The 23,943-nt window shown below is 38.4% G+C and overlaps 1 protein-coding gene across 1 annotated transcript in view; it reads right to left on the reverse strand.

Annotated features, from left to right (window-relative positions):
• DAPP1 (dual adaptor of phosphotyrosine and 3-phosphoinositides 1) overlaps positions 1-23,149 on the reverse strand; it is a 53,953-nt gene extending 30,804 nt beyond the window's left edge. The window contains exons 1-3 of the mRNA XM_054591693.1: positions 22,903-23,149; positions 6,327-6,449; positions 1,906-2,039 (exon numbers count right to left, since the gene is read on the reverse strand). Of these exons, the coding sequence (XP_054447668.1) occupies positions 1,906-2,039; positions 6,327-6,449; positions 22,903-23,003 (358 nt within the window). The 5' untranslated portion in view covers positions 23,004-23,149. The remainder of the gene's footprint in view (positions 1-1,905; positions 2,040-6,326; positions 6,450-22,902) is intronic.
• Positions 23,150-23,943: the final 794 nt, after the last annotated feature.

The raw sequence follows: 23,943 nt of genomic DNA on the forward strand, positions 1-23,943 counted from the left end.
CAAGCTTTAGCTCTGGAGAAAACTACTGTAGGAGTCAGAATTACAAACCCTTACAATCCCTAATGCATTAATCATAAACCTTCTAGATTAACGTATTTACTGGGGAGTTAAACATGTCCCAAATTCAATGTCAGAAAGCCTTTACTTTGGAGCAGTCTTAGGTCATTGCCTTGACTGGTGATTGGATTAGTGCCAGGAAGGTTCAACTAAAAATCTCTGCATTCATTTTAATCTTAAATTGTTTTGAAATCTGTTGGTAGACAGAATGGAAACCTTTTCCCTAATTTTAAGAAAGCCCAGGAAAGAGTACAGGGGGTGATCAAAAGGGTTGAAAATAGAGTCTAGGAGAATTTAAAAGAAGGGAGCTGACTTTGCTTGAAGAAAGAAGAGCAGGATGGAAGTAACAAGCTTCAGAGTTCCTATTTACAGTCATCCATCCGTTCATTCATTCACCCAAAGTGCCATGCACTATGTCAGGACCTGGGGGACACAGAGAAGAACAAACATAGAGGTAGACAGAGGAAGTCTTTAGTTCAAAAATCTCCTCTCCATTGTCAGTGACCAAGATTTGAACAAGATCGAGTAGGGTATTTCCTACTGGATACAAGTAGGAAATAAGTCTAAAGTGAAGAGATTTGAGAAATTGAAATGCTTGTCAAAGCCACAGTAGCAGTGGAAATAAATACATCCCTACCTGCCATTTGCTTAAGAGAACTACTTCTGGCTAAATGGTAAAGTAAGTTTCAGGGCTAATGGGGAGAATTTCCATCAGAAAAAAATTATAGGTTCAATTTTATAGTTTGGAATATTTTGTGATAGGCCTTGCGTGGTCAGCATAAAGTAAGGCAAATATTTTGTGGTTTCCATTGTGCTTTTCATCTATACTCCACACTGTATGATTTATATCAGGGTCTATCCAGACAACAGAAATAGCAGAAAAGAAAAAGCCATAGTGACCTTTCTTCCCACCACATTGCAGTTAACAAAAAAACCCTATGGCCATGTTTACCAAGAAAACAGCTTGTAGGAATTCACAGTAACCAATTGGGTTATTAAGTCTTGAGTTCCACTTTGCTGCAGGTTCTTGGAATTGCCCAACTCTTGATTAACTGAGAGTTATCATTTAAGACATATAAAACTGTGACTCTATATACAAATATAAGGATGATCTTTTACTTTATTTTAAATAGGATGGACAAAAACTTGATGACTCAAATACCAAGATAGTGGGTTGTTTTTTTTTTAACTTGAATATTTTGGTTTGACTCTAACAACTTAAATAGGTAAGTTTAAAATTTTTTAACCATATGTAAGTCCAATTTAAAAATTTATGAGAAACCAAGAGAAACAGAATTTTATGATAAAATGAAGGAATTGCTCAGGCGAGCAATTGCTAGTCAATATTTTCAATATTCAATGATCATTGTGGAAATTTAAATATGAATTTTATCTTTTAAGAACAGAATTATGTTATGGATCTTCCCAATATGCAAACTACATGTACCTAAAAATTATGAGAATCAAAAAGTTGTTCTTAATGTGTTCTTTCTTTGTTTATTGTATATACTATTATAAAGTGAATAGGTCATTTTAAATAAATTGTTTGTGTGCTTTCAATCAAATCCTTTAAATAACATTCTTACAAAAAGTTTCTACTTTGTGCAGAGCACATTGTTTTCTCCTAAAAATAATACTGAAATACATATAAACAAAAATTTATATATGTAATTTATTACTGTAACATATGACACAGTACTTGGAGAAAAGTTTCTAAATATGTCCAATTGTATGTCATATGCACCTAATTTAATAGAAGTGACAAAATATTTAACTGAAATCTACTCGTTCCTCCTCCATCCTGAAACAATGTCTTATAGGTCAAGTGTCTGTCTTTTCAGAGCTTACCTGTCTCACTTCCAATCAAAGGCTGATTTGCAAAATGCTTGACAAAATCCTTCAAAGATGAGAATTCATTAAAGCCAAATTTAAATGAATATCCAGTATATTCAACATGAAAGTGTTTGACAGAGTCTTTGGCTCTGAAAGGGAAAAAGAAATGTTTAATGTTATTTAACAAATAAATATCATTTTTGAAGGAAAATAATAACCTAGGGTATTTGTATCATGATTAAGCCCCCCTAAAAACCATTGGCATTTTTAAAGAACAGGTGTTTTCTTTTTGGCAGAGTGTGCTCTTAAGACTTTTTCACTCTAGTGGAAGATAAGAGACAACTGTCCATGTGCATTCTCTGACTTGTTGAAAAAGTCCTTGAACATTAACCTCCCCAAGGAGCATGAGTTAAAGAAGGGCAGGGAAGAAAGATGATAGAAAAGGCAGGTCACATCTTTCCCCACATTCTCCTCTGTCCTTGGCCCAACTTCCTTACTTGTTTGGCAGTCAATTTGAATTCTATTTCTGTCACTGAATTAGTTATGTGAGTCTAACCCTTTTCCTCCCATGCTGGCTCTACTGCCTACTGACTAAAATATCAAATTCCTTACATTGCCATTTCCCACTTCATTTTTGGAATGAGGCATTAAATAAATTATAAATTACATATAGTATATACAGTGTCTGTCCAGAAGAAGTCCAGCCATTGTTAATATAACGAGAATGGGTTGTGTGACATTGATGTAACCTGGCAGCCAAGGAGAGTGGACTGGAATGCGTACGTGTGAACAGTGACAGCTTCACTGTACTAGTCAGTGAGGGTGTTAGATGCCATTGAGTGACCATGTGTACCATGAGGCCATTGTATTCAAAATGACTGAGTGAGTAGAGCAATGAATCTGCATCAAATTTTGTGTTAAGCTTGAACACTCCTCTGCAGAAACTACTCAGATGATTCAGAAGGCCACAGCTATGGGCAACTGGTGGTTGCCAGCTTCATCATAGCAACAAACCCACTCAAGTATCACATTTCATGTAGCGTTTTTTTGGAAAACATCAAATCACCCGGTTGACTCAGCCCCTCTACAGACCAGATTTGGCACCTTGTGACTTCCAACTTTTCCCAAAACTAAAATCACCTTTGAAAGGGAAGAGATTTCAGAATGTCAGTGAGATTCAGGAAAATATAATGGGGCAGCTGATGGTGATTGGGAGAACTGTGTGAGGTCCCAAGGTGTCTACTCTGAAGGGGACAGAGACATTATAGCCCTACCTACAATGTTTCTTGTATCTTCTTCAATAAATATCTCTGTTTTTCATAGTACATGGCTGGACACCTTCTGGACACATCTTGTATATTTTATTTGAATCCCACTATTCCTCTCCTCGCTGTGCAAGGCAGCCTCTGGCTTTCACATGCATCAGAAGTCAGAATCAGTTCTGGCAGGGTAGCTCAGGTGATTAGAGCATTGTCCTGATATGCTAAGGTTTCAGGTTTGATCTCTGGTCAGAGCACATACAAGAATCACCTAATGAATGCATAAATAAGTGGAATGACAAACTGACCTCTCTCTCAAATCAACCAGAAAAAATCAGAATCACTTGGAGGCCTTGTTAAAACCTTGATTTCTGGGCCCTACCTCCTGAATTCCTTATTCAGTAGGTCCAGGATGGGGCCAAGGAATCTGCATTCTTACTACATTCTCAGGTGATGCTACTGGTCTCAGGACCACACCTTGAGAACTGCAGCTCTAGTCCAGCTGGACCTACAATTCTCCTAGGATTTTTCACTTTGTCCCTTAGCTCATACAGTTCCCTTCTCCTGCAACTTCTTCCCCTTTGTTTCTGACCAAGTGTCTATTCAAATACCACCTATTCTGACAAATATTGCAAGATCCATCCAGCTTGAGTTACTTGTTTTTTATTTTCTAACAATCCAAGCACTTATTTTGCTTTCTTTCATATCATTTACTGCACTCTACTTTTTAGGGAAGTATTTGGAAATGTCTTATTATTTATGCAAGGCTACATTTCCTAAGGGCAAGTTCTCTGAATCTTCTGTAAGACTTGTCAAAATGGTTGGCACAGAGCAGATTCTGTTAAATATTTATTTATTATCCTGAGTTTGTCTATAGTTCCTATCGCATCCCCTGCTGTGTGTGTGTGTATGTGTGTTTAAAGCTTTTACAAGAGGTTGTAATGGAAATTAATTGTTTATAGTTAAAATTTTATATAGATGTTATATATACGCCATCTCTTTGTAAAGAGCTAATGATCCATTTATTAAGAAGAGGGATATACAGGTGAAAAGTTAATATTCTTTGATCCCATAATTCCACATGTTTGTTTGAGATTTTTGGGGAGATACATACAATAAAGGATCCATAGTGTAACTACTTGATGACTTTTTAACATTTGTTTTTGATCAAAAAAAGCACAGTCCTTGCTTCCACCTAAACAGAATTCCATTTTTGATTAATAATTTTCCCAAATATGTTATTTAGAAAATTTTTAAAGAAAATACAGCAGAGTAACATAAAAATATTAATGCTTTTTTTTTCCTGTCACCCCCTTATTTGCCCCATCACCTTTCCACCTATTTTTCTCAATTCCCTTAAAGCACCCTGCAGACTTCCAGTGATCCAGGGAATGGAAGGTATAGCAGGCAGCATTCTGACATGGCCCCAAAGTTCTCAGCTCCTGGAGTACGTATACTTTTCCCTAATTACTCAATATAACACTAACATACATGCTGCTGTGAAGGTATTTTTTCTGATAAGTAAGGTCCCGAATCAGCTGATTTTAAAATAGGGAGATTGGGTGGGCCTGAACTAAGAATGTGAGAGTTTTGGTAAAAACAGAGTTTCCTCTGGCTGGTCACAGAAGAGTGAATCAGCGAGACATGCTCTAATGGCCTAGGAAATAGCAAACGTCTATGTGAACTGCCTATGGGGGCCACTGGGCAAGGAACTGTGAGTAGCCTCTAGGAGCTGAGAGTGGTCCCTGGTTTATAACTATACAGAAAATGGGGAGCTCAGTCCTACAGCAGCAAGGACATGAATGAAGAGGAAAGGGGAGAATGAAAGAAGAGGACACAGAGCCCCAGATAAGCCACAGCCTTCACCAACACCTTTATTTCACTCCGGTAGGGGGCTGAGCAGAGACTCCAACCACATCATGCCTAGACTTCTGATATACAGAAAGTGTGAGATAATCAGTTTATGTTGTATTAAACCACTATGTTTTAGGGTAATTTGTTACATAGCATAGAAAATATGGAAGGCTCCAAGTCCCAAGAGAAGATAAAAAAATTGATTCTTGGCTTTTGATCTCATAGAAGCCTGCCATCAATTATTTAGGCAAATGTGTTTATAGCCAATTTTTTTCCCCTATCAGAGGGAGAAGAGATTTTTAAAAGAAATATTGCTGAACTGGACAGAAAGGAGGATTCAGAGAGAAAGGGGTGTAGATGTTGCTACTGAGACATCAACAAGGAGGCCTGGACCATGTGGAGCAGGAAAAAGAAGAGAAAACCTTTTTATGAGAGATCAGTGATCAACCTGAGGGGCTGCAACAGGAAGAGAACCTGTTGCTTTCTTTCAAGGGTATATGGAGGTGCCATCAGAGCAGTAATTAAGTAGTGACAGTTTGAGGTTAATGGTAGGTTAATTGTAACAAGAAGACATTTTCATGGAGTCCTCACATGCCTAATCTAAGCCGGGGCAACTGCCCATGAACCAACAAAGACTTGCTACATGCCAACAGAAGGCAAGGTGACAGTTGCTGACTGAGAACCATCAGCTCCACCTGCTTATCTCATGGCAAGGCCAACTTCTCTGAGAGGAAAGCCATCCAGGGGGACAGAGTGAGGAGAGAGACCCTGGCACGACTGGACGGACACTATTTTTGATACCTTGTAGGTATTAGATCAAGTTTGTTAACCTTCAGGGGAAACAGAACCTTGAGAAAGAAGGTCAGTCTATTCATAGGAAAGAAAAAGTAAAAGTTGCATTAATGCCTTCTTGAGGTTGTGAAAGTGAAAGTTGCACAGCCACAAATAACTCAGAGTTTTCAGAGGAAGCAAGGATGCTGGGCCGGGATTCAGGAGTCTGGATTCTGGTACTGTTTGTGTCACTGGTTTATTGGGTGCAAGACAGTTTACTACTTCAGGTTTCAGTTTCTTCATCAGTCAAGCTAGAGGTTTGGATTAAACAGTTCATAAAGTCTCCTTCAGCACTAACATTTTTTACTGGCTAATGGAAGGAGAAGAAATATGTTTTACAGTCTCACTGCTCAGAGGTTGCAATTCTTAGACTGCCTGGTCTACCAGGAATTAGGGGGATTTTGACTATTTTGAGTGTGTTGATAAAGTCAATGGCTATTTAAGTTAAGAAATGGGACCATGTTAAATTCATAGAGCTACTAAGCGTCCTACCTCACGGAGAGAGAGTACAGCCCGGTTCTCTCATTGCTGTCCCTCAGGAGGTAGCTGCCGTCACATCCATTTGAGAGGAGGAGAGCCTCCGCCGCGTGGCGCGTAAGGTTTCCGTGATACCACCTAGAAAGGAGGGAACAGCGCTTTCACTCAGGGCATACTGCCGGGTGACTCTTCTTTCATTGGCTTTTCCTCTCAAAGATCACCTCGGCAGTACTCCTCGCATAGGTGGCCCAGAGACCAACCTCTCAGCCAAGACAGGACAAGGAAATCACTGGGTGTGGCTAAAGGGAAGAGCAGAGAGAGTTCACTATCAATGAATGTTATGGGTTGAATTGTGTTCTGAATATTCATGTATTGAAGACCTAATCCCCAGAACCTCAGAACATGACCTCATTTGGAAATAGGGTCTTTAGGAAGTTATGGGGTCATCAGCATGGGCCCTAATCTGTACGACTGATGTCCCCTTGTAAAAAGGGGACATTTGGAAATAAACTTGAAAATAGAGAGAGTGCCATGTAAATATGAAGACAACCATCTACAAGTCAAGGAGGGAGGGCTGGAGCAGACCCTCCCTCACAGCCCTTGGAAGGAACCAAACCCATCAACACCTTTGATTTTGGGCTTCTATCCTCTGGAACTATGAGACTAATTTCTTCTGCTTAAGCCATCCATTTTGTGGTATTTTGCCACGGTAGCCCTAGCAGACAAACATACAAAATTACTTGATAAACAGGAAGTTTTTTAAAAGTCCAAGTTAAAAATAACTATAAGAATAGACTTTGGCAAATTTTCTCTCTTTCATTTGTTTTTTCTCTCACTGTTTCCCTTGCAAGAGTGGTACCACCTTTTGCAGTGTGGAAACCAGAGCTGTTATATTAGAGTCCATTGTCATGAGGAATTCAGATTTTTATATGAGATGCAAGCCACATTAAATATTGTTGCAAACTGACAAATATCTGAAGAGCTGAGAAAGTCCCAAGGAGACTCAAATTTATCTATGGGTTAAAAAAATGATTTAGAAAATGTAACGTACATCCATGATAGAAGAAAACATTGCCAAATGCTCTTCAAAAGAAGACATAGTGAAAATAAGCTTTTTTTCCCCACCCTTAATCCTCAGTCCCCCTGTTTCTTTCCCTAGAGGACACCAGTGCTAACCATTTTCCTGGGTTTCCTCCTAAAAGATGTCCTATACATCTAGAGCAGTCAATTTCAACTGGTGTGCTGCAAGAATTTTCAAAACATGCAGTCCCTATTAGTCAGGGGCACTGACCTCTTTTTCTTTAGACTATCAAATAGAAAAATGACAACAGCCAACACAACAATAGCCGACTGGTGTTAGTGTCCTGACTCAAACAATAAATATATAAGAGTTGCACTTATTGATCATGTTGCATAATAAGCTTGTGTCTGGTTGGTTAATTCTTGGTACCAGAAAGCTTTATGTACATCTATAGGCAATGATTTTTACCAAGTCACTTTGGAGCAAAAAGAGTAGGTAATTACTATTATTATTTTTTGTAAATCAATCAAAATGATACCCATTTTTTGTCAGATGGGCAAAAAATATTTTTTTGGTGAGCCATGGAATTTAATGATTAGTTTATTTGTGCTACGAGATGAAAAAGGTTGAAAATTGTTGATCTGGAGAAATTCGGATATGCCCCCTCTCCTAATTCCATGGAAACAGAGCATTCTAGGCACGCTCTCCTGCACCTTGCTCTTCTTCCCTTAGAGACTTGGTGGAATTTCCCACCTGCAGCGTCCCCAGTACTCTTTCTTCCCTTCCCCCCACCACTCCCCATTGCTTTTGCACCCCTCTCCTTCCCTTTTTATGTATGTATTTATACACACATAAAATTGTGTATGTATGGCACAGACATACACCATTTTAATTTTGGGGCCATTACCCTACACCCCTTGTTGCTACCAAAACAACATGGGCTGAGAGGTCAGGGCTGGATGGACAGACACATTCCTCTACCCATACCCTTTCTGTGTGTGGTTGGAAAATTTTTTTGTTTTTTGGGTTTTTTTTCTTGAATAAAAGATTCTACTTAAAAAAAAAAAAGACTTGGTGGAGGCAGTCCAAGGTGGTGACTAGGATTGTGGTTTCTGGAGTTGGTTTGCCTAAATCCCTATCCAGGTGATAACTCTTAGTAGCTTTACAAGTTACCAAACCAATCTGAGCCTCAACTTTCTCACCTCTAAAATAGGATTAATAATAGTCTTCAGGATTAACAATGCGAATACTGCTCACATTAACACATGTGAAATGGTCAAAATAGCCCTGGCAACCAGCAAAACTTAGTACACACCAGTTGTTAGCATGAAGTCATTGAGACCCACAAAGCCATAACTTGTGGTGTACTCTCTGTGGTGTGATTTTCTTGTTGCTCAAATATAACTTTGTATTACTTTTAATTTATTTCAGATAACAGAAAGCTGCATACAAGAACAGTTGCTACTGCAAGGGATCCATAGTCCAGGGCGGAGAGAGGAAAGGGGACATGGGCAATTACACAAATAATGTCAATAAAGGAAGTACTGTTAGCAAGATGTGTATAATATACAAGAAAATAGAGGAAGAGCCTAACTCTGGCCATGTCTCTGCTGTTATGAACCACACTGGAATCCACTGTGACATCACCATGGCCTGAAATTTTAGCCTGATAAGAAAAACTAAACGTAAGACCATCTATGGAAGGAAGTTTCTGCATAAGTCTCCAAGCTATTGTCTAAGTGTGTGTTTCTTTAGCCTGTTTCCTCTTTGGGTCAGAGATGTCTCCATTATGTAGTAGAAATATATTTGCTGGCTGAAAACAACTACAATGAAAAACATTTTATTAAAAAACCCATTGAGTTATTTACCCACAAAAGTCTCATTCATTGAATTGATTCATATACAAGTTCACATCTTCTCACTACAAAATGCTTTCAAAGGAAAACTGGAACCTAAAACTAATATAATGTTGTATGTCAATTATACTTCAATTAAAAAAAAAAAGAAAATTGGAGGAATTAAAAGTGAAGCTGTAAAAATGCCTCAGATTTGGCTACAGCCAAAATTCTAATTTCTTTGATAGCTAAAATCTCCCTAGACAAGGTCACAAGTTCTTAAATTCTTTTTGCTAATAATTAAACTTTGGATGAACATTTCAGAATAAGATTTAGTTTGAGCTAGTAGATCATGTATTTGAAGGAAAAAAATCTGATCAACAAAATTCTAAAATGTAAAGGATTTGGTCATTCCTTTCGATTATTTTCAATGAGCTCCAAAGTCTATATTTAAAGCATTTACAGATTTCTTCTGATAATTACAGCTTGATGGCAGTTTTTTCCCCTAAGAAAATTTGTATGGTAATCTTTTAATAATAATCATATGTCATAAATACATTGACAATACTTGAGTACAAAGCAAGAAGAATCATACTGTGCTCCAATTTGAAACATCTCAGTAAATGTTAATTTCTGGGTGGTATCTTGAGTCAATCTTGATGCTTCTGGGGTTTTATCAAGTCCTGGGCCTGGACAAACCTAAGATAGAGCCTGCCAGACAGCCACCTACACACACTTCCTGATGACTATGGGGCAATGATGATCCTCATTCCCCAAACAGCTCTCCCTTAAATGCCTGAATTCGATCTTTTGAGTTAAGCATTTCTTTTCCAGAAACTTAGGATGAGTATATCTTCCAGGGAGGTGACTATACATCCAAATAACATGACAGGTCTTTTGTAGACATACCCTACCTTTGTCCAAGAAGAACTAAAGGTTAAAAATTGATAGTTTCCTACTAATTTAAAAATTCAAGTTGGTAGTTTCCTCACAATCCATCTTCTCTACCTTGTATCATTCAACTTTTATAAGTCTTTATTTCTTAAGCTTTAAATTTGTGCAAAGCACTGTACTGGGCAGGTCAAAAAGAAAAAATTGAAAAGCCTGAGGCTGGGCTTCAAGAAACCATTAATCTAGTTAGAAGGATGAGAAAAATACTTTGCAAACTGTATGCTAGAGGGTGAAACGCCCAACAGAGGTTTCAGGAAGAAAAATTGAGACCGTTCCCTAAATGAGCCAACATCAAAGTAGGCCTTCAAGGACATGTAAGTTATTTTCTAAAGTGTGTATAATTTGTTTTGATTATAGAGTTTATGTAGTAAAAATTAAAATCTATACACACACAGAAGGGAAAGTGAAAGTTTTTCACACAAGAGGAATTATGTGTTTTAAATAAAGTCGCAGTACTAAATGCAGAAATGCACATTAAAACAAAAATGTTCCATTTTCGTTATCCTTTAGGTTGACTAAAACTGAAGAGTTAGATTGCATTAACTATCAGAGAATTTGGGGACAACGGATATTATTGTCTTTGCTTGGGAGGAGTATAAACTGGAGGGGAATTCAGCACATCTAGTGTAATTGGACACGCACAGGTGACTGGCAACTCCGCTTCTTGTGTCTGCCTAGCAGAGTGCTCACACATGTGCAGAGGAGAGATGAACACAGGTGTTTGTTGCATATATGTTTATGAGAGTAAACATTTGGAGCCACTGTAAATATGCAGTGATAGCGAGATGACAAAGTTGAATGCTCATGGACGATTATGTAAAACATTAACCAAAAGTGTTTGAAAATATGTGAGTGCATTTTTGGTTGTCAGATGATAAGGGCAGGGGATTGGGTGCTGTCAGCACTTTGTGAGGGTGGGCGCCAGTAACGCTTCACATCTTACAAAGAATGATGCAGTTCTGAGCAACCAAGAATTGTACTGCTCAGAACATCAATTACACCCTCCACTGAGAAACACTGGGGGTATTGTACATACACACACACACCCACACCCCCCCCCCACACACACATCAAAAGCTGATAGCCCCCAAAACATACTGTTAAGTTAGAGGAATTAGTTCGCAGGTACAGAATGACACTACTTAGTTTTATAAATCACCCCTTCTCTTCCCAAACTTTACAACACATATATGTGTACATATAGTGATAGGCAAACACATAAAATGAAAGTATACACCAAACTCATAAGTACAGTTTCCTTAATGGAAGAAACCAGGATTGAGGGTGTTGTTAAAGGAGACTTTAGCTTGATCAAACTTTCTTAATACGGCATGTTTTAATTAAAAAAGAAAAGATTAATATATTTATTGGGTAACTAAAATTTGAAAATAAAGGTTAATTTTTCTTTAATCCAACCTCCAAAGATAACCCTGTTAATAATTTGTTTTATTTTTAATTTATTCATCTACTGTTTATTAAACGTGGAATTTGCCCAGCACTTGGATGGTGGGAAGGGTAAGGGTGGAAGGGAGTAACTAGAGCCAAGGCCTAGAGGCAAGGGAATGCCAGGTGTGCACAGGATCAGAGCACCGCATGGCAGTGCGAGTGATTCAGGATGAGTGTCAAAGGGCCGCGACCACCAGTGGTGAGATGAAGCTGGGAGGAGACTGATCCTATGCTGTGCCTGGCACTGGATATCTGCAGGCCCTTGGCTGCTGTTACACAGGCTTTATTGATAGGGCTTTTACGGCTTAAAATGCACACTTGACAGTTCATAAGATAGAGTCCTAATTGCATGGACCTAAATTTTCTGTAGCTGGAGCTGTGTTTAAAAGTTTAAAAAAAAAATTGTTATATTGATTTTTAGGGGGAAGAGTCAGATTTTAAGAAACTTAAGCTTGTAAAATTTAGGTGCCTCATTAATATATTGATATAAAATTACAAAAAAAAATATTTAGAATGAGAAATGACAAAAAATTAAAATTAAAAAACCTGACAAATATCACAAACATCACAAATCTGAGAAAAATAACTAATTTTCATTTATTGTTTAATTTACCCCCTCACTTTTTCCCTTTTTATTTTTGGCTGTATTGTCTTTGATTATTTCTTCATATAACAACAATTTAAAAATATAATTTTCTAGAGAAAGACTAGAACAGTATTTCAGTCTCCCACCAAAATAACTTTTAAAATTGTTGATAATATAGAAAAGTTATTTGCAGGTTTATTGGTCATAAAATTTTTAAGACTGATGGCAAATTTGGGGACTTCCATTAAATTTCTCTCAAATATAAGCTATAGGGTTCCAGGGCATTTGAAATGTTCATGTACAGGAACTAATGTTAACTACTCTTCAAGGTGACAATGTTTATTAACTACAATGCCAGGGTCTGTACCAAGGAGGGGCCCTGAGGCTGAAACTTCATGGCGCTGGACCCTGTAGTTTAAAGCATTCAGGCTGAAACTTCATTGCCTTCACTTCATCTCCAGTGATTATATAAGGTGATTATAACCTGGTGATTATAGAAGTCATATGGGACTTCTATTATTTTTTAAAAATTAAACAATTAAAATGTTTAACCTAATAAAAAAAGTCATGTACAATCTCCCGTTGCAACCATTGGGTTGGTTAAAATTCTTTTAAATTTTGTATAGTCTGTGAATAGAATCTAAACCCTAACATGTTTCTCATCCAACCTTTGCCTACATATTGCTAATGAAGGAAAACTCACTATTTCATGAGCTCATTCCATACTTTAGTACTTCCATGACTATTTCCAGGAATTGCTACTTCCTGCTTTAAACAGATGGACCAAGAGCTACATTTTGGTGTTAAACTTAAAAAAAATGACAAACAAATACAGAGTCCAGTGGAAGTAAAGTCTTATTGAGTGTGGTTGGTAGAGTAATAATATGGGTGCAATAATTTATAGTTTTAATTTGAACATTTCACCTAAAATGTCATATTGGTGTGCTTGAGTGTGATATTGCTTTGTTATAGAACTGCATGCTTATGATTTTGTAATAATAAAAGTGGTGTTATTTGTGCTGGACCCTGTAGTTTAAAGCATTTAGAATATATTCTCTTCCCTTTCCATCACCTTCAACTTCTTTTATGACAGTCTTTCAGTCCTTTTACTACCCAGAGACCTTATCACCCAGAAACATTACCTCCTTTAACTACTTTCCAAATTCTTATACTCAACTTGATGCTAAGGTCTGACATGCAAAACAAAGCCTCACAAGTCTCCCTTATTCTAGCTGCTGTTTGCATTGCGGAAACCCAAGGTTGCACTAGTTTCTTGACAATTGCATCATGCTGCTGATTCACACAAAACCTACTATTGATTAAATCTCCCAAGTAGGTCATTTTTCTCTGCTGCTCTGTCAGGCCTCCCCCAGTTGCATCGGAGGGTGACGTCTTTAGAATTAAGTGCAAAGGAGAAACCTTGTTACTACTTAAATATGTTGTCAAAAAGAATGCTAATAAGCAGCCAACTTAGATCCCTAACATCCATACAGTGACTGAGAATTTGAGGGAGAATAGACAACGCCTTTATCTCCAGCCATTTCCTCAGCTAGTTTATCCACACCAATGACTTCTACTTATTAGCAATGTGACCCCTCTCAAGTAGCAACTTCGTTTTTCTCTCATTTGTTAAGGTGACTAATAATAATGACTAGTGAGAAATTCCTCTTATTTTTATATGTTTGATGTCTGCTTTATAAACTTTTTATATGAGTTTTTAACTTTTGTAGATGAGGATAGAATACAAGATTTACTAATTTTTTTAAAGATTTTATTTATTTATTTTTAGTCAGAGGGGAAGTGAGGGAGATAGAGAGGGAGAAAAACATCAATGTGTGGTTGCCTCTCATGTGCCCCACACTGGGGACCTGGCCTGCAACCCAGGTGTGTGCCCTGACTGGGAATTGAACCTGCAGTCCTTTAGTTTGCAGGCTGGTGCTCAGTCCACTGAGCCACACCAGCCAGGGCAAGATTTACTAATTATACCACATATTATGAATATGCCAGACATTGTGCTAAGGTGCTGGGAATAGTTGGAAATAAAGTTTGTTTTCCTAAAACTTAAAAAAAAATGGTTTTGGTTTCATGTTCCCTGAAGAAATTAAAAAACGCAAGGAACTACTGTTTATAACAACATCTTCAAAACAATGTTATAGCCTACTTCCCTCCCATGGCCCACACATTGCTATTATTGTGTCTCAAGGCTAAAAGAAGCAACAGAGCAGAGACTCATCAAGCTTTAAAAGAATATTTTTACTGGGTTTTTGAGATTATCAAAACCAGCAGTTGACCTTGAAGGAAACAGTGGTATTATCCCTTCCATGATACAGTAACAAATTAGGAAACACCCACCCACTAAAGAATTTTCATAGTTTCCTCTCAGCAAGGTACAGGAAATACGACCAACCACAGAGAAAAAAGACAAGCTAGATCCATAAAACTGGTTCCCATATTCAGCCTCTTCTTTCTTTCCAGAGCTCATTCATGCTAGAATCTTCTGGGAAATGGCTCCAGCATTATGGAACCTTCATAAATTCTTATGCCATTGGGTTTTACTCTCTTACTTCGCTGATAGAAATTTATATCTCATTTTGCACTGTCCTTTAAAGCAGAAGATTTTAAGCTTTTTGAATTGGCCTATGGCATAAACCATGTTTTATATTTCTCTGTCTCCATATATATATATACACACACACAGATATACATTACAAACATACACAAAAATCCAAAAAAATGTTATAGGAGACAACACTGTTCTATATACTATTTACTATTTTTTCTCTTCTATTTGTTTTGAACAGATATTGATTGTGACTCACTAAACTGACTTTAAGAACACTGATGGATTGCACCTGGTATTTGAAAACAGTGCAAAGCCTTGCCACTTAGTGACCTGAGATTGTTAGAAACTCACATGATCAGATCCCCTATACCTGCTGAGTTATAATCTCTATCTAGCAACAGCTTCATGTGATTGATATGAAGTTTATACTTTGAAAATCACAGAGGTGAAGAACTTTTGGTCCTAAAAACCTTTAATTCATTTCTATAACTTTGATGGTTTTACTTCACAGAGTGTGGCATCTGAAGAGGAGGATAAAGAGGTCAAAGAACAATACTACGTGGTTTTGCAGTACCATTGGGAAGGAAATGAGAAGGATTTGCAGGCCAATGTTGTCAGAAAATCACCAAATAGCTGTCATTTTAGGGAAATGGACAGCAGATGGTACCGAAGGGGACGTCACAGGAGGCTGGGATGATCAGGGAAAGCTCCATGGAGGAGGAAGATCATGAGCTGCAGTCAGCTGGAACAGAAGGCCTACGCTGAGGAGGGCTGTAAAAGGAAGCTAGGACAGTGGGCACAGAAGGTGCTCTTCCATGTTAAAACATGAGCCGTGCATCCACTTAGATTATGTATTTGTTGGTGATAAAATGCCTCAGTAACCCAGGTCTACAGATTATTATATATTTAATGATATATTTTTCTCTTTCCTGGCAAAGAGAAGTAACATAGAACCACCTTCTGTCCCATTAGAACTGTAATGAGACATACATTTTGAAATGTAAGGACATACATTTCAACCCCAAGCAATAGGTTCAACCCTTGATTATGAGAGCAGGTGAAAGTTCCTGGAGTTGAACAGTCAACAAAAGCACTCTTCTCCAGAGAATTTTCTCTTTTTTCTTCATTTGCAAAATTATTCTCACTTTCGAATGACACTGACACACTTTCTAAACTCTGTAGACCAAAGATGACAAATGCATACCAAATAATGCTACTCTCCTTTTCTAAGGCCATAGAGAAGGATCATTGATCTGTCTTCTTTCTTGCTAACCCTGTATTTGGCCTCAAAATCTTTCTGAACAGAGTGAAGTTTGACTATAAGGTGAATCTATTAGGGAACCCTACTCTAAGCAATTTTAACTTGAGTTAATCTATCCTTAGCACTTGAGTTATTCCATGGGATGTATTAGTTGCCAATTTCCTTCATGTTCAATTGTTTATAGGGTGGGTGATAGGTCCTTTGATTTTGTGAAAAATAAAGCATTTAGCCTCTATACCATCAGAAATCATGGTTTAGGACAATGCTTATTTAGGAAATGCTGATTTGGTTCAAGAACTATCCGTGGTGCAATTTACATTATAGTCAGGCTGTGAAATATCTAGGACAAGATGGTAATAGGACTGAAAGAAAGAAAAGCATTCTGTGGGAGTTAGAGACCAGGAAAAACCTGTTGTTGAAGGAGTCTGAAGGAATGAGGTGAGAAGTTCTGAAAGACGGAGACATAAAGACAGAGAGAAAGACAGGGACTCAGAGATTCAGAGGCACAGAGACATAGAGTCAGAGACACATAAGTTAAGAGCTGTAGACAGAGGTAGAAAGATAGAGACCAAAATATGGAGACAGTAAAAGGCACACCAGGTCACACAGATAGTCAGAAGCATACAGGACAATGACTTAGGAACACAAATATAACCCAAACAGAATGGTCCACCAAACAGGACAGAAGCCAAACAAAAAGAAAGACATAGACACACAAAGAGAGACCCAAAGAGCCTGACTCAAACGTGGATCAACACACTCAGGCTTGTCAGACTTGGAGAGACTGGAGGAAGACTGGCAAATTGCATCTCATTCCAGCAGGGGTCCTTCTGTCCAGGCCCCAGGTCAGCCTGAATGGTATAGGAATGGTGGTAATAACATCACAGCTTACCCAGTGTTTGGGGTCAGGGAATGTTTGATTTGGCCTGGGACTCAAAGCTCCAAGACTAACTAGAAAAAATATTTTGTAGATAAGAACTTCAGAAGGACTGGAATGTCTGCACAGAAACCCAAAGCCAGAGGTTGTCTTAGGAGGACTCATCTAGGAGTAGAATCAAGCTTGACTCAGAATTTAATCTGTGTACTCTTGCAGCCTGTACCTTATAAAGGGTTGCTTCAGTGTCCTTAGACTGTATTGTCAGTGAACAGCAAACTGATTTCTTTCTCTTCCTTTTTCCCTTTCTCAAATCAATAAATAATTTTTTTTTAAGTGAAGGATATGGTAAAGACACTAGAAAACCAGAAGAAAGCCAGGTGGAAGCTATCTCATAGAATGTAGCTGAAGGAAGGAACCCTGAGAGGTAAAGACCAGAATCAGACTGACTGAATGCTGATTAACTGCTGGGCCCCCAAAATTGGGTAGGTCAGAGTCTGTGCAGGCTCTTTTTATTTTCTGAAGAGTCATGTGTTTGCCACTTTTACCATTTCACTCATGCCATTTTCTCTTTAACCAATGGCTTCTTTTTTGGACTTCAACTGACAAAAATCCTACCGGTTCCAAGGCCATCCTCTCCAGTGACCTGCTTCCCTCCTGCCGTATGAGGTATGCGTAATGCAGACCTGTTATGGCTCTCAGCCCTCTCACCCTGTGCCCGCTCACTGTACATGCATGTGCCTTCACTGTCTTTGGTACTGTAAATTCCTTGAGGAGACAGCCATTTTTTCCTTGATTTCAACAAAAGATGGATCTATGAATGAATGTAAAAGTTAATGAATGAAGCAAAGTGACTCCACTCAGTATGAAGAACCTGGGTGGAGAGATTTCCACATGTAGGTAGAAGGAAGTCACCATCAGCCATAGAGGAACAGAAAGCACAACAACTGAAGAGGAAATTAACTTGAGTCAAAGAGAGAGCAAACTCTACACTAGTTACATATTCTCCTGCTGCCACAAGAAACTCACCTTCCGTTTCTGGACTCCAAGATTACAGAATTGTGCACAGAAGAGGAACGAATGTTATTGCTCTATTTGGTATCACAGATTTTGTAAACAGGTTCCTTTAAAGCTTTGACTATTCTATTCTTCTTCTTAGTCTTGTCAATTTGTCTAGCTCCCAAAAATGATATCTATGCAAAATTCAATGAAGTTTTTATTAATTAGGATATTAACCTGGTTTTGTCATGTTCATGTATATGTATTATGTGAATTATGTGAAAGAATAATTAATGTCTTTTAGTAATAAAATTTTTGGTTGTAGTAACACAGAACTTTTTTATGTCTCTCATTTCACACTAGCACTTATATATATTGCTAGTATAAGAAGAAAGAACTTTGATGGAAATTAGTAAGATGCATTGGTGGACAGGCACATGGACTCTGGAGCAAAACTGGATTAGAAGGTTCCTGAGCATATAAACTTGGATATGTGATCAAAGCTCTGTCCTTAACTTTCATCATTTGTAAATGGGAATCACATTAATGATAGTATCTACATACAGTGATGTGTGAATTTAAGTCATACATGCAAAGAGCTTAAAATAGTGCCTAGCACATAGAGAGCATCCAGCAATTACTAATTTCCATGATTAGAACATACACCTTCTTGTGTTAGTAGAAAGAGCATCATCTTTGGGGTAATCTCCTAGGCATGTCACTCAGCCGCACCACTTAGGAGGTCAGTGATCTGGATAGTTCACTCAACTTATTCGAAGTCACCTTTTGCACCTATGAAATGACTATTATTGACAGTGTTACTGTGAAAGCTAAATGACATAATGGATGTGAATGGCATGGCGCAGGCATAGAGTAGGGGCTCAGTGAAGAATAACTATCGCGACAAGAGAGCAACCTGGTTTGGTGGACTAGCCGTGGGTTGGGGGCCCAGATTCGCTGGACTCAGGCAGCCTGATTTTTCTGCTATGAGCCTCTTTGCATGTAAAATTGGAATGCCAGTACCTGTCAAAGACCAGAGCTAGTGTGTGGAAAACGTCTGCCTCATAATAAGAACTCATTTGGGTTATTTATTTCTTGGGTTGGCAAATCATCTCCTCAGGGCCAGTTCCTGCCAGAGCACATGGTTTTGTATGGACTGAAAGTCAAGAATCGTTCTATGCTTTTAAATGGTTGGGAGGGGAAGAAAAGAACAAGATTTTGTGACTCATGGAAATTATATAAAATTTGCATTTTGGTGTCCAAAAGTAACTTTTTGTTTGAACGCCATCATGGTCATTGTTTCTATTATCTCTGGCTATTCTCCCACCACAATGGCAGATGTGAGTCATTTTGGCAGAGATCATAAAGCCTACAAAGCCCAAACTATTTGTTATGTGACTCTTTATAAAAAAAGGTTTGCTGATCCCTCATCTATTCTAACCTTCTCTTATATGTGAAGATTAAGGGGTAAAGAAATGAGAGGTGCTTGACTTGCTTACTTAAATATCCGGAGCTTAGAGTCTAGTTTCTTGACATTGGTCAACACGGCCACTTTTTATAAAATTTACGATTTGGAAAATTATATGAAAAAGGGGATAGTTATTATATTTATCCCCTGAGGGAGTATGTGTGACTAGATAATCTGAATATTTAATTTAAAAATATCCTAAAATATTTGCATTTCTCAGTATCCCTTTTGTGTCTGTAGTTACGTAGTTTATAAAGGCTTATCCTTTTATAACATTTATAACTATACTTTTCCTATATTATCTCATAGGAAACTTTGTTATAGTCAAAGAATTCCTGGAATTTTACATTTAACTGACTAGCAATTCTACACCAGTTTGTTACTTAGGTGATGACTATAATATTCATTACTTGTTTCATTTCCTCATCACTTCATTTTGAAAGCAGCACACAGACTGACCATTCCCAGCTCACCTCTTGCTTCTTATGGGCCATTCTCTACCCTTTTGCCCCTTCCTCCACCACTAATCACTCCCCACCCCCCCAATCCCATACCACCAAGGTACGAGTGAGGCTGAGTGGCAACCAGAGATTGTTTTATTTCCTCTAGTGTTTGGACACATTAACACCTTTAAGATGAAAGAAAATAAATGTTTTTTGACTGACACTATAAATGAGACAGAAATCCATCCGAGTTACTTGATTTAAGTACTGTAGGAGGAATGAGCTTGCGCTCTGAGCAAGTCATGCGTGTCCTAGTCAGGCAAATGATGGATTTGCTGCAGTGCAAGGTTTAATTTACAGAGCTTCCATGTTCCAGAGTCTGAAAAAAAACAGGGACCAAAGAACAAAGACGTAATCTGTCTATTTTAATCATCACATTACATCTATGTGGACCAGAAATACAACTGTAAAAATAAACCTATTTAATCAAACAGCCTATTAAAAATAATTTTAAAACTAGTTATTTGTAATCTATCAAGTACAGTAAGCCTTTTTTTTAAATAGAGATTTAAAAAATCTAAATTAACCAGAAGTTTTGATATAGGTCATACCTAACCACTGACTGAATGATTGGGAAAAAAAACTCCTTCATTTATATTCAGAATTCTGCCAGAGACAACAGGTTATTTTCAAGTTTTCTTAGGTATTATAACCTATAAAAGGTATAGCAGTGATGTCCTGGAGGGGCAAGTTATGGCTCAAGCCAATTAATACATTTTCAGGAATTTTGCAAGCTGGTTGTTAAATCCTTGGTGGCTTGGTATTGTCCAAGGTAGGAGCATTTATACCAGGGAAATAGGCAGACTCTGGAAATCAGTGCTACCCTTGCCTATGTGGTTTATCAGCACACCATTGAGTATATTTAAATCAACCATACTCTTCTGAGTTCTTATTGGGGGGGATGAAAATGTTCTAAAATTGAATTATGGTGGTGGTTGTACCATTCTTTAAAGTCACTAAAAATTATTGAGTTGTATACTCTTGAAATGAGTGAGTTTTATGATCTCTAAAATATACCTCAAAAAAATTATTCAACAAAATGCCCCCAAATTAACAAACAAAATGTCAGTGTGTATCAGTGGCTTTAAGATTCAGGTACATGCTCCATAAATAAAAGATAAAGCCATATTTACTCAGCACTTCTGAGGGACTTATATTCTATGCAGTGATTCTTAACCTTGGTCTCACTCTGGAGTCACTTGGAAAGTTTAATAAGAAAACAATTACTCTCAAGATACTTTTGTCATTTGTCTAGCCTGTGGCCTGGGCAGAATTTTGTTAAAACTTCTAGGGTGATTCCCTTGTGCCACTGAGGTTTAGAACCACAACTATGGAGCAATAACTCCAGATAATTGTAGCTTGCCTGTTGTTACAGAAACCATCCTCAATTTCTTAATAAATTGCCAGGGTTCTGAAATAGAGAAGGATGGACATAAATGCACATTTTGGGGCGTGTTTCTGGGTTGTATTGAATGTCTATTCTTTGCACAGGAAGGGAAGACACAGATTTGTTTCCTTGTGGGTTTCACCTGTAGTTGCTTCTTGCTATGGGCATTATGGTGGGAAAAGGGATGTAATGTACCTCACTTTGTCACCTAAGCAAGTACCAATGTACTCAACACAGAGTCTAGGCTACAGGATTATTGAATTAAAGGGCCAGAGTTGAATATCTCCTTTGGATCTCTTCTCTTTGGGGGCTTCTTACTGATCATGGACTGAGAGTACAGATACGGAAGCATGTACTAAAGAATTATAGTTTAATAATTTAATAAGGCCTTACATGAGAGTCCACATGTCCAGCTTTAGTGCCTGGATTTGTGACACCGGTTTTGGATGTTCAGGGGCATTTTACCTTTTCTCTTTGGGGACATCTAGAAGGATAGTGATATCTGGGAACTCTGAATGTCCAATAAGAGGAGTCTGTTTTATAGAAAATTCTAGCTCTTATATCTTATTTACTTTCAGAAGGTAGAGTTTGATTCCGAAACCTCAAATTTAAAATCTAAAGACAAGATTTATTGAGAACTTTGACACTAATACAACACAAAAGATACAATCCCTGCCATGTTAGCTGCAGAGAGATTCACCCCTGCTTCAGAGTTTCTCTGGTTAAGAAGAGGTTTTGGCAGGCTGGAACCCCAGCTTTGCCATTTAACTGATGTGTGACATAGGCAAGTTATTCAAACCTTTTTGAGCTCATTTTCTTCCTTTGTAAGATGGAGATGATAACAGTTCCTATGTCATTGGGTTGTTGTGAAGATTTGAGCTGTTTATTATGACAGAAGGTGCAGATTCTGCCTCTTGTGAAGCACAGGTGTCGAAACCAGCCTCACCAGGCTGTTCCTGGTATTTTAGGGTAAAGGCTCAGTGTTTCTAGGAAATCCCCTATTCCTCTCTTATGCAATATTGTTTCTCTGATTAAATATCCTGATGAGTTGTCTTCTCTGGTCCCTTCTTAAAGATGGGACATTGATGACTTCACCTACTCAAACTCATTACCTGTTTGAGGCAGAAATTGTATCCTCTTTCTGACTTGCTAGTATTTAAGAGGCTCAAAGTTACCCCTCCAGATATGCCTACATACAAGAACTCACAAATGCAGTGTCAGGAAAAAGAAAGACAAACGGACAATGCTGCAAACACTTCCTCCTTTCTCTTTTGAAAAAGTCCCTTTCCTGAGCAGCAGGGTAAGTTTTTCTGTTTATCTTACTGGCAACAGCTTAATAGATCTAAAAAATTTTAACAACATATTTACTCACAAACCAGACCAATATGAACGGAGCCAAGCAACATCAACTGAAATGTTTCACTTCTGTCCCTACTCTCAAAATCTGTCTAGCATTTGAATTTTGTCCCATAGACTGCATCTACCTGCTTTCACATCTGGGAAAATAACATGTGCTTTTACAGTGCAGTTGGCTTCAAGCAGGGAGACACCTAACAGACACAAATGAGTCACATGGAAAGGATAGAAAATTGGGGTGGCAGAGTGCTAAAGATAATCATTAATCAAAGTGAGCATTAGGGAAAGGGCAGTTAATGCTCACCCAAATAGCGCTTCCAAAAGCGGATCTGCTCTCTTACCCCAAGTCCTGCAGCAGCTCAGCTTCTCCATCGGATCTGCTCCACAGATCTGAAGGATCCTGGGTGCTCATCGTCCCTTTTAGAGACTCTGCTCTGCCCATTCGCGCTCCTCGAGTCTGCAAAGCCCCTGCAGGTGCCGCGGGAAGAAGCAATGGGTTCTGCTGCTCCTCACACTCTCCTCCTTTTTGAGACAAGCCAGCTGTGTGTCTCCAACCCACAAGGAAGTGAAACTTGGTTACTCCTCCCACCAACACTCACCGCCCTGGCCCGAGGCACTGGCAGGAGTGTTCTGTCAGTCAGAAAGTATGCAAACTTAGCTAGCTACCTCTGAGGACACCCACACTGCATCACGCAACCTGCAGTTTCTGTCAAAGGAAAGAAAGGTGACAGCACTCCAACTGGGAATGGACAATTAATTCAAATTCCTCCTGTGAGGCCAGGCCAAAGTTTCTCTTTGGTCTCCTCTGGTTTGTAGAGGGGGTGCATGCACTCATTCATTCCCCACACCTTCCGTCTCACATACAAACACACAGGACACTGAGGAAGCCTCTATTTCAGGAACATCATTACAGTGGGAAAACAAATCAGAGTCAAATCACTAACTTCAATACTGAAGTCTGGTTTTTAGCACTTTCTCAGTATTTCTGTTTCAATTATCCACATTTCCAACATATACTTGGAGTTCAGATTAGCGTGGTTCAGAGACAATTATTTACTCAGTGTAAAAAAGATAAGGTGAGAACAAGGTAGGAGAAGTTGGAAGGGGCCAGCCTGTACCAACTACTGGGGGTGTTAGAATGTCCCTGCTACTTCCTTCCCTAGGCTTACAGTCAGTATCACTTTGTGTCCACATTCATGGGTAGAGAATTCCATCTGCCGGGAAGTCCCAAAGGCAACTGCAGTAACTCTGAATCCTTGAGAAATGGAAATAAAAACAGCAATAAATGGATGACAAAACATGTATTACTTCCTGCCTTCTCTCTGAATGTGCTTCTGGTCTTCCTTTCTTTCCTTTTCTTTTTCTTTTTCTTTTTCTTTTTC

This window comes from Pteronotus mesoamericanus, unplaced genomic scaffold (genome assembly GCF_021234165.1).
Source record: "Pteronotus mesoamericanus isolate MK-2021 breed Mesoamerican mustached bat unplaced genomic scaffold, CSHL_Meso_final scaffold_232, whole genome shotgun sequence".
Classification (NCBI taxonomy): Eukaryota; Metazoa; Chordata; class Mammalia; order Chiroptera; family Mormoopidae; genus Pteronotus; species Pteronotus mesoamericanus.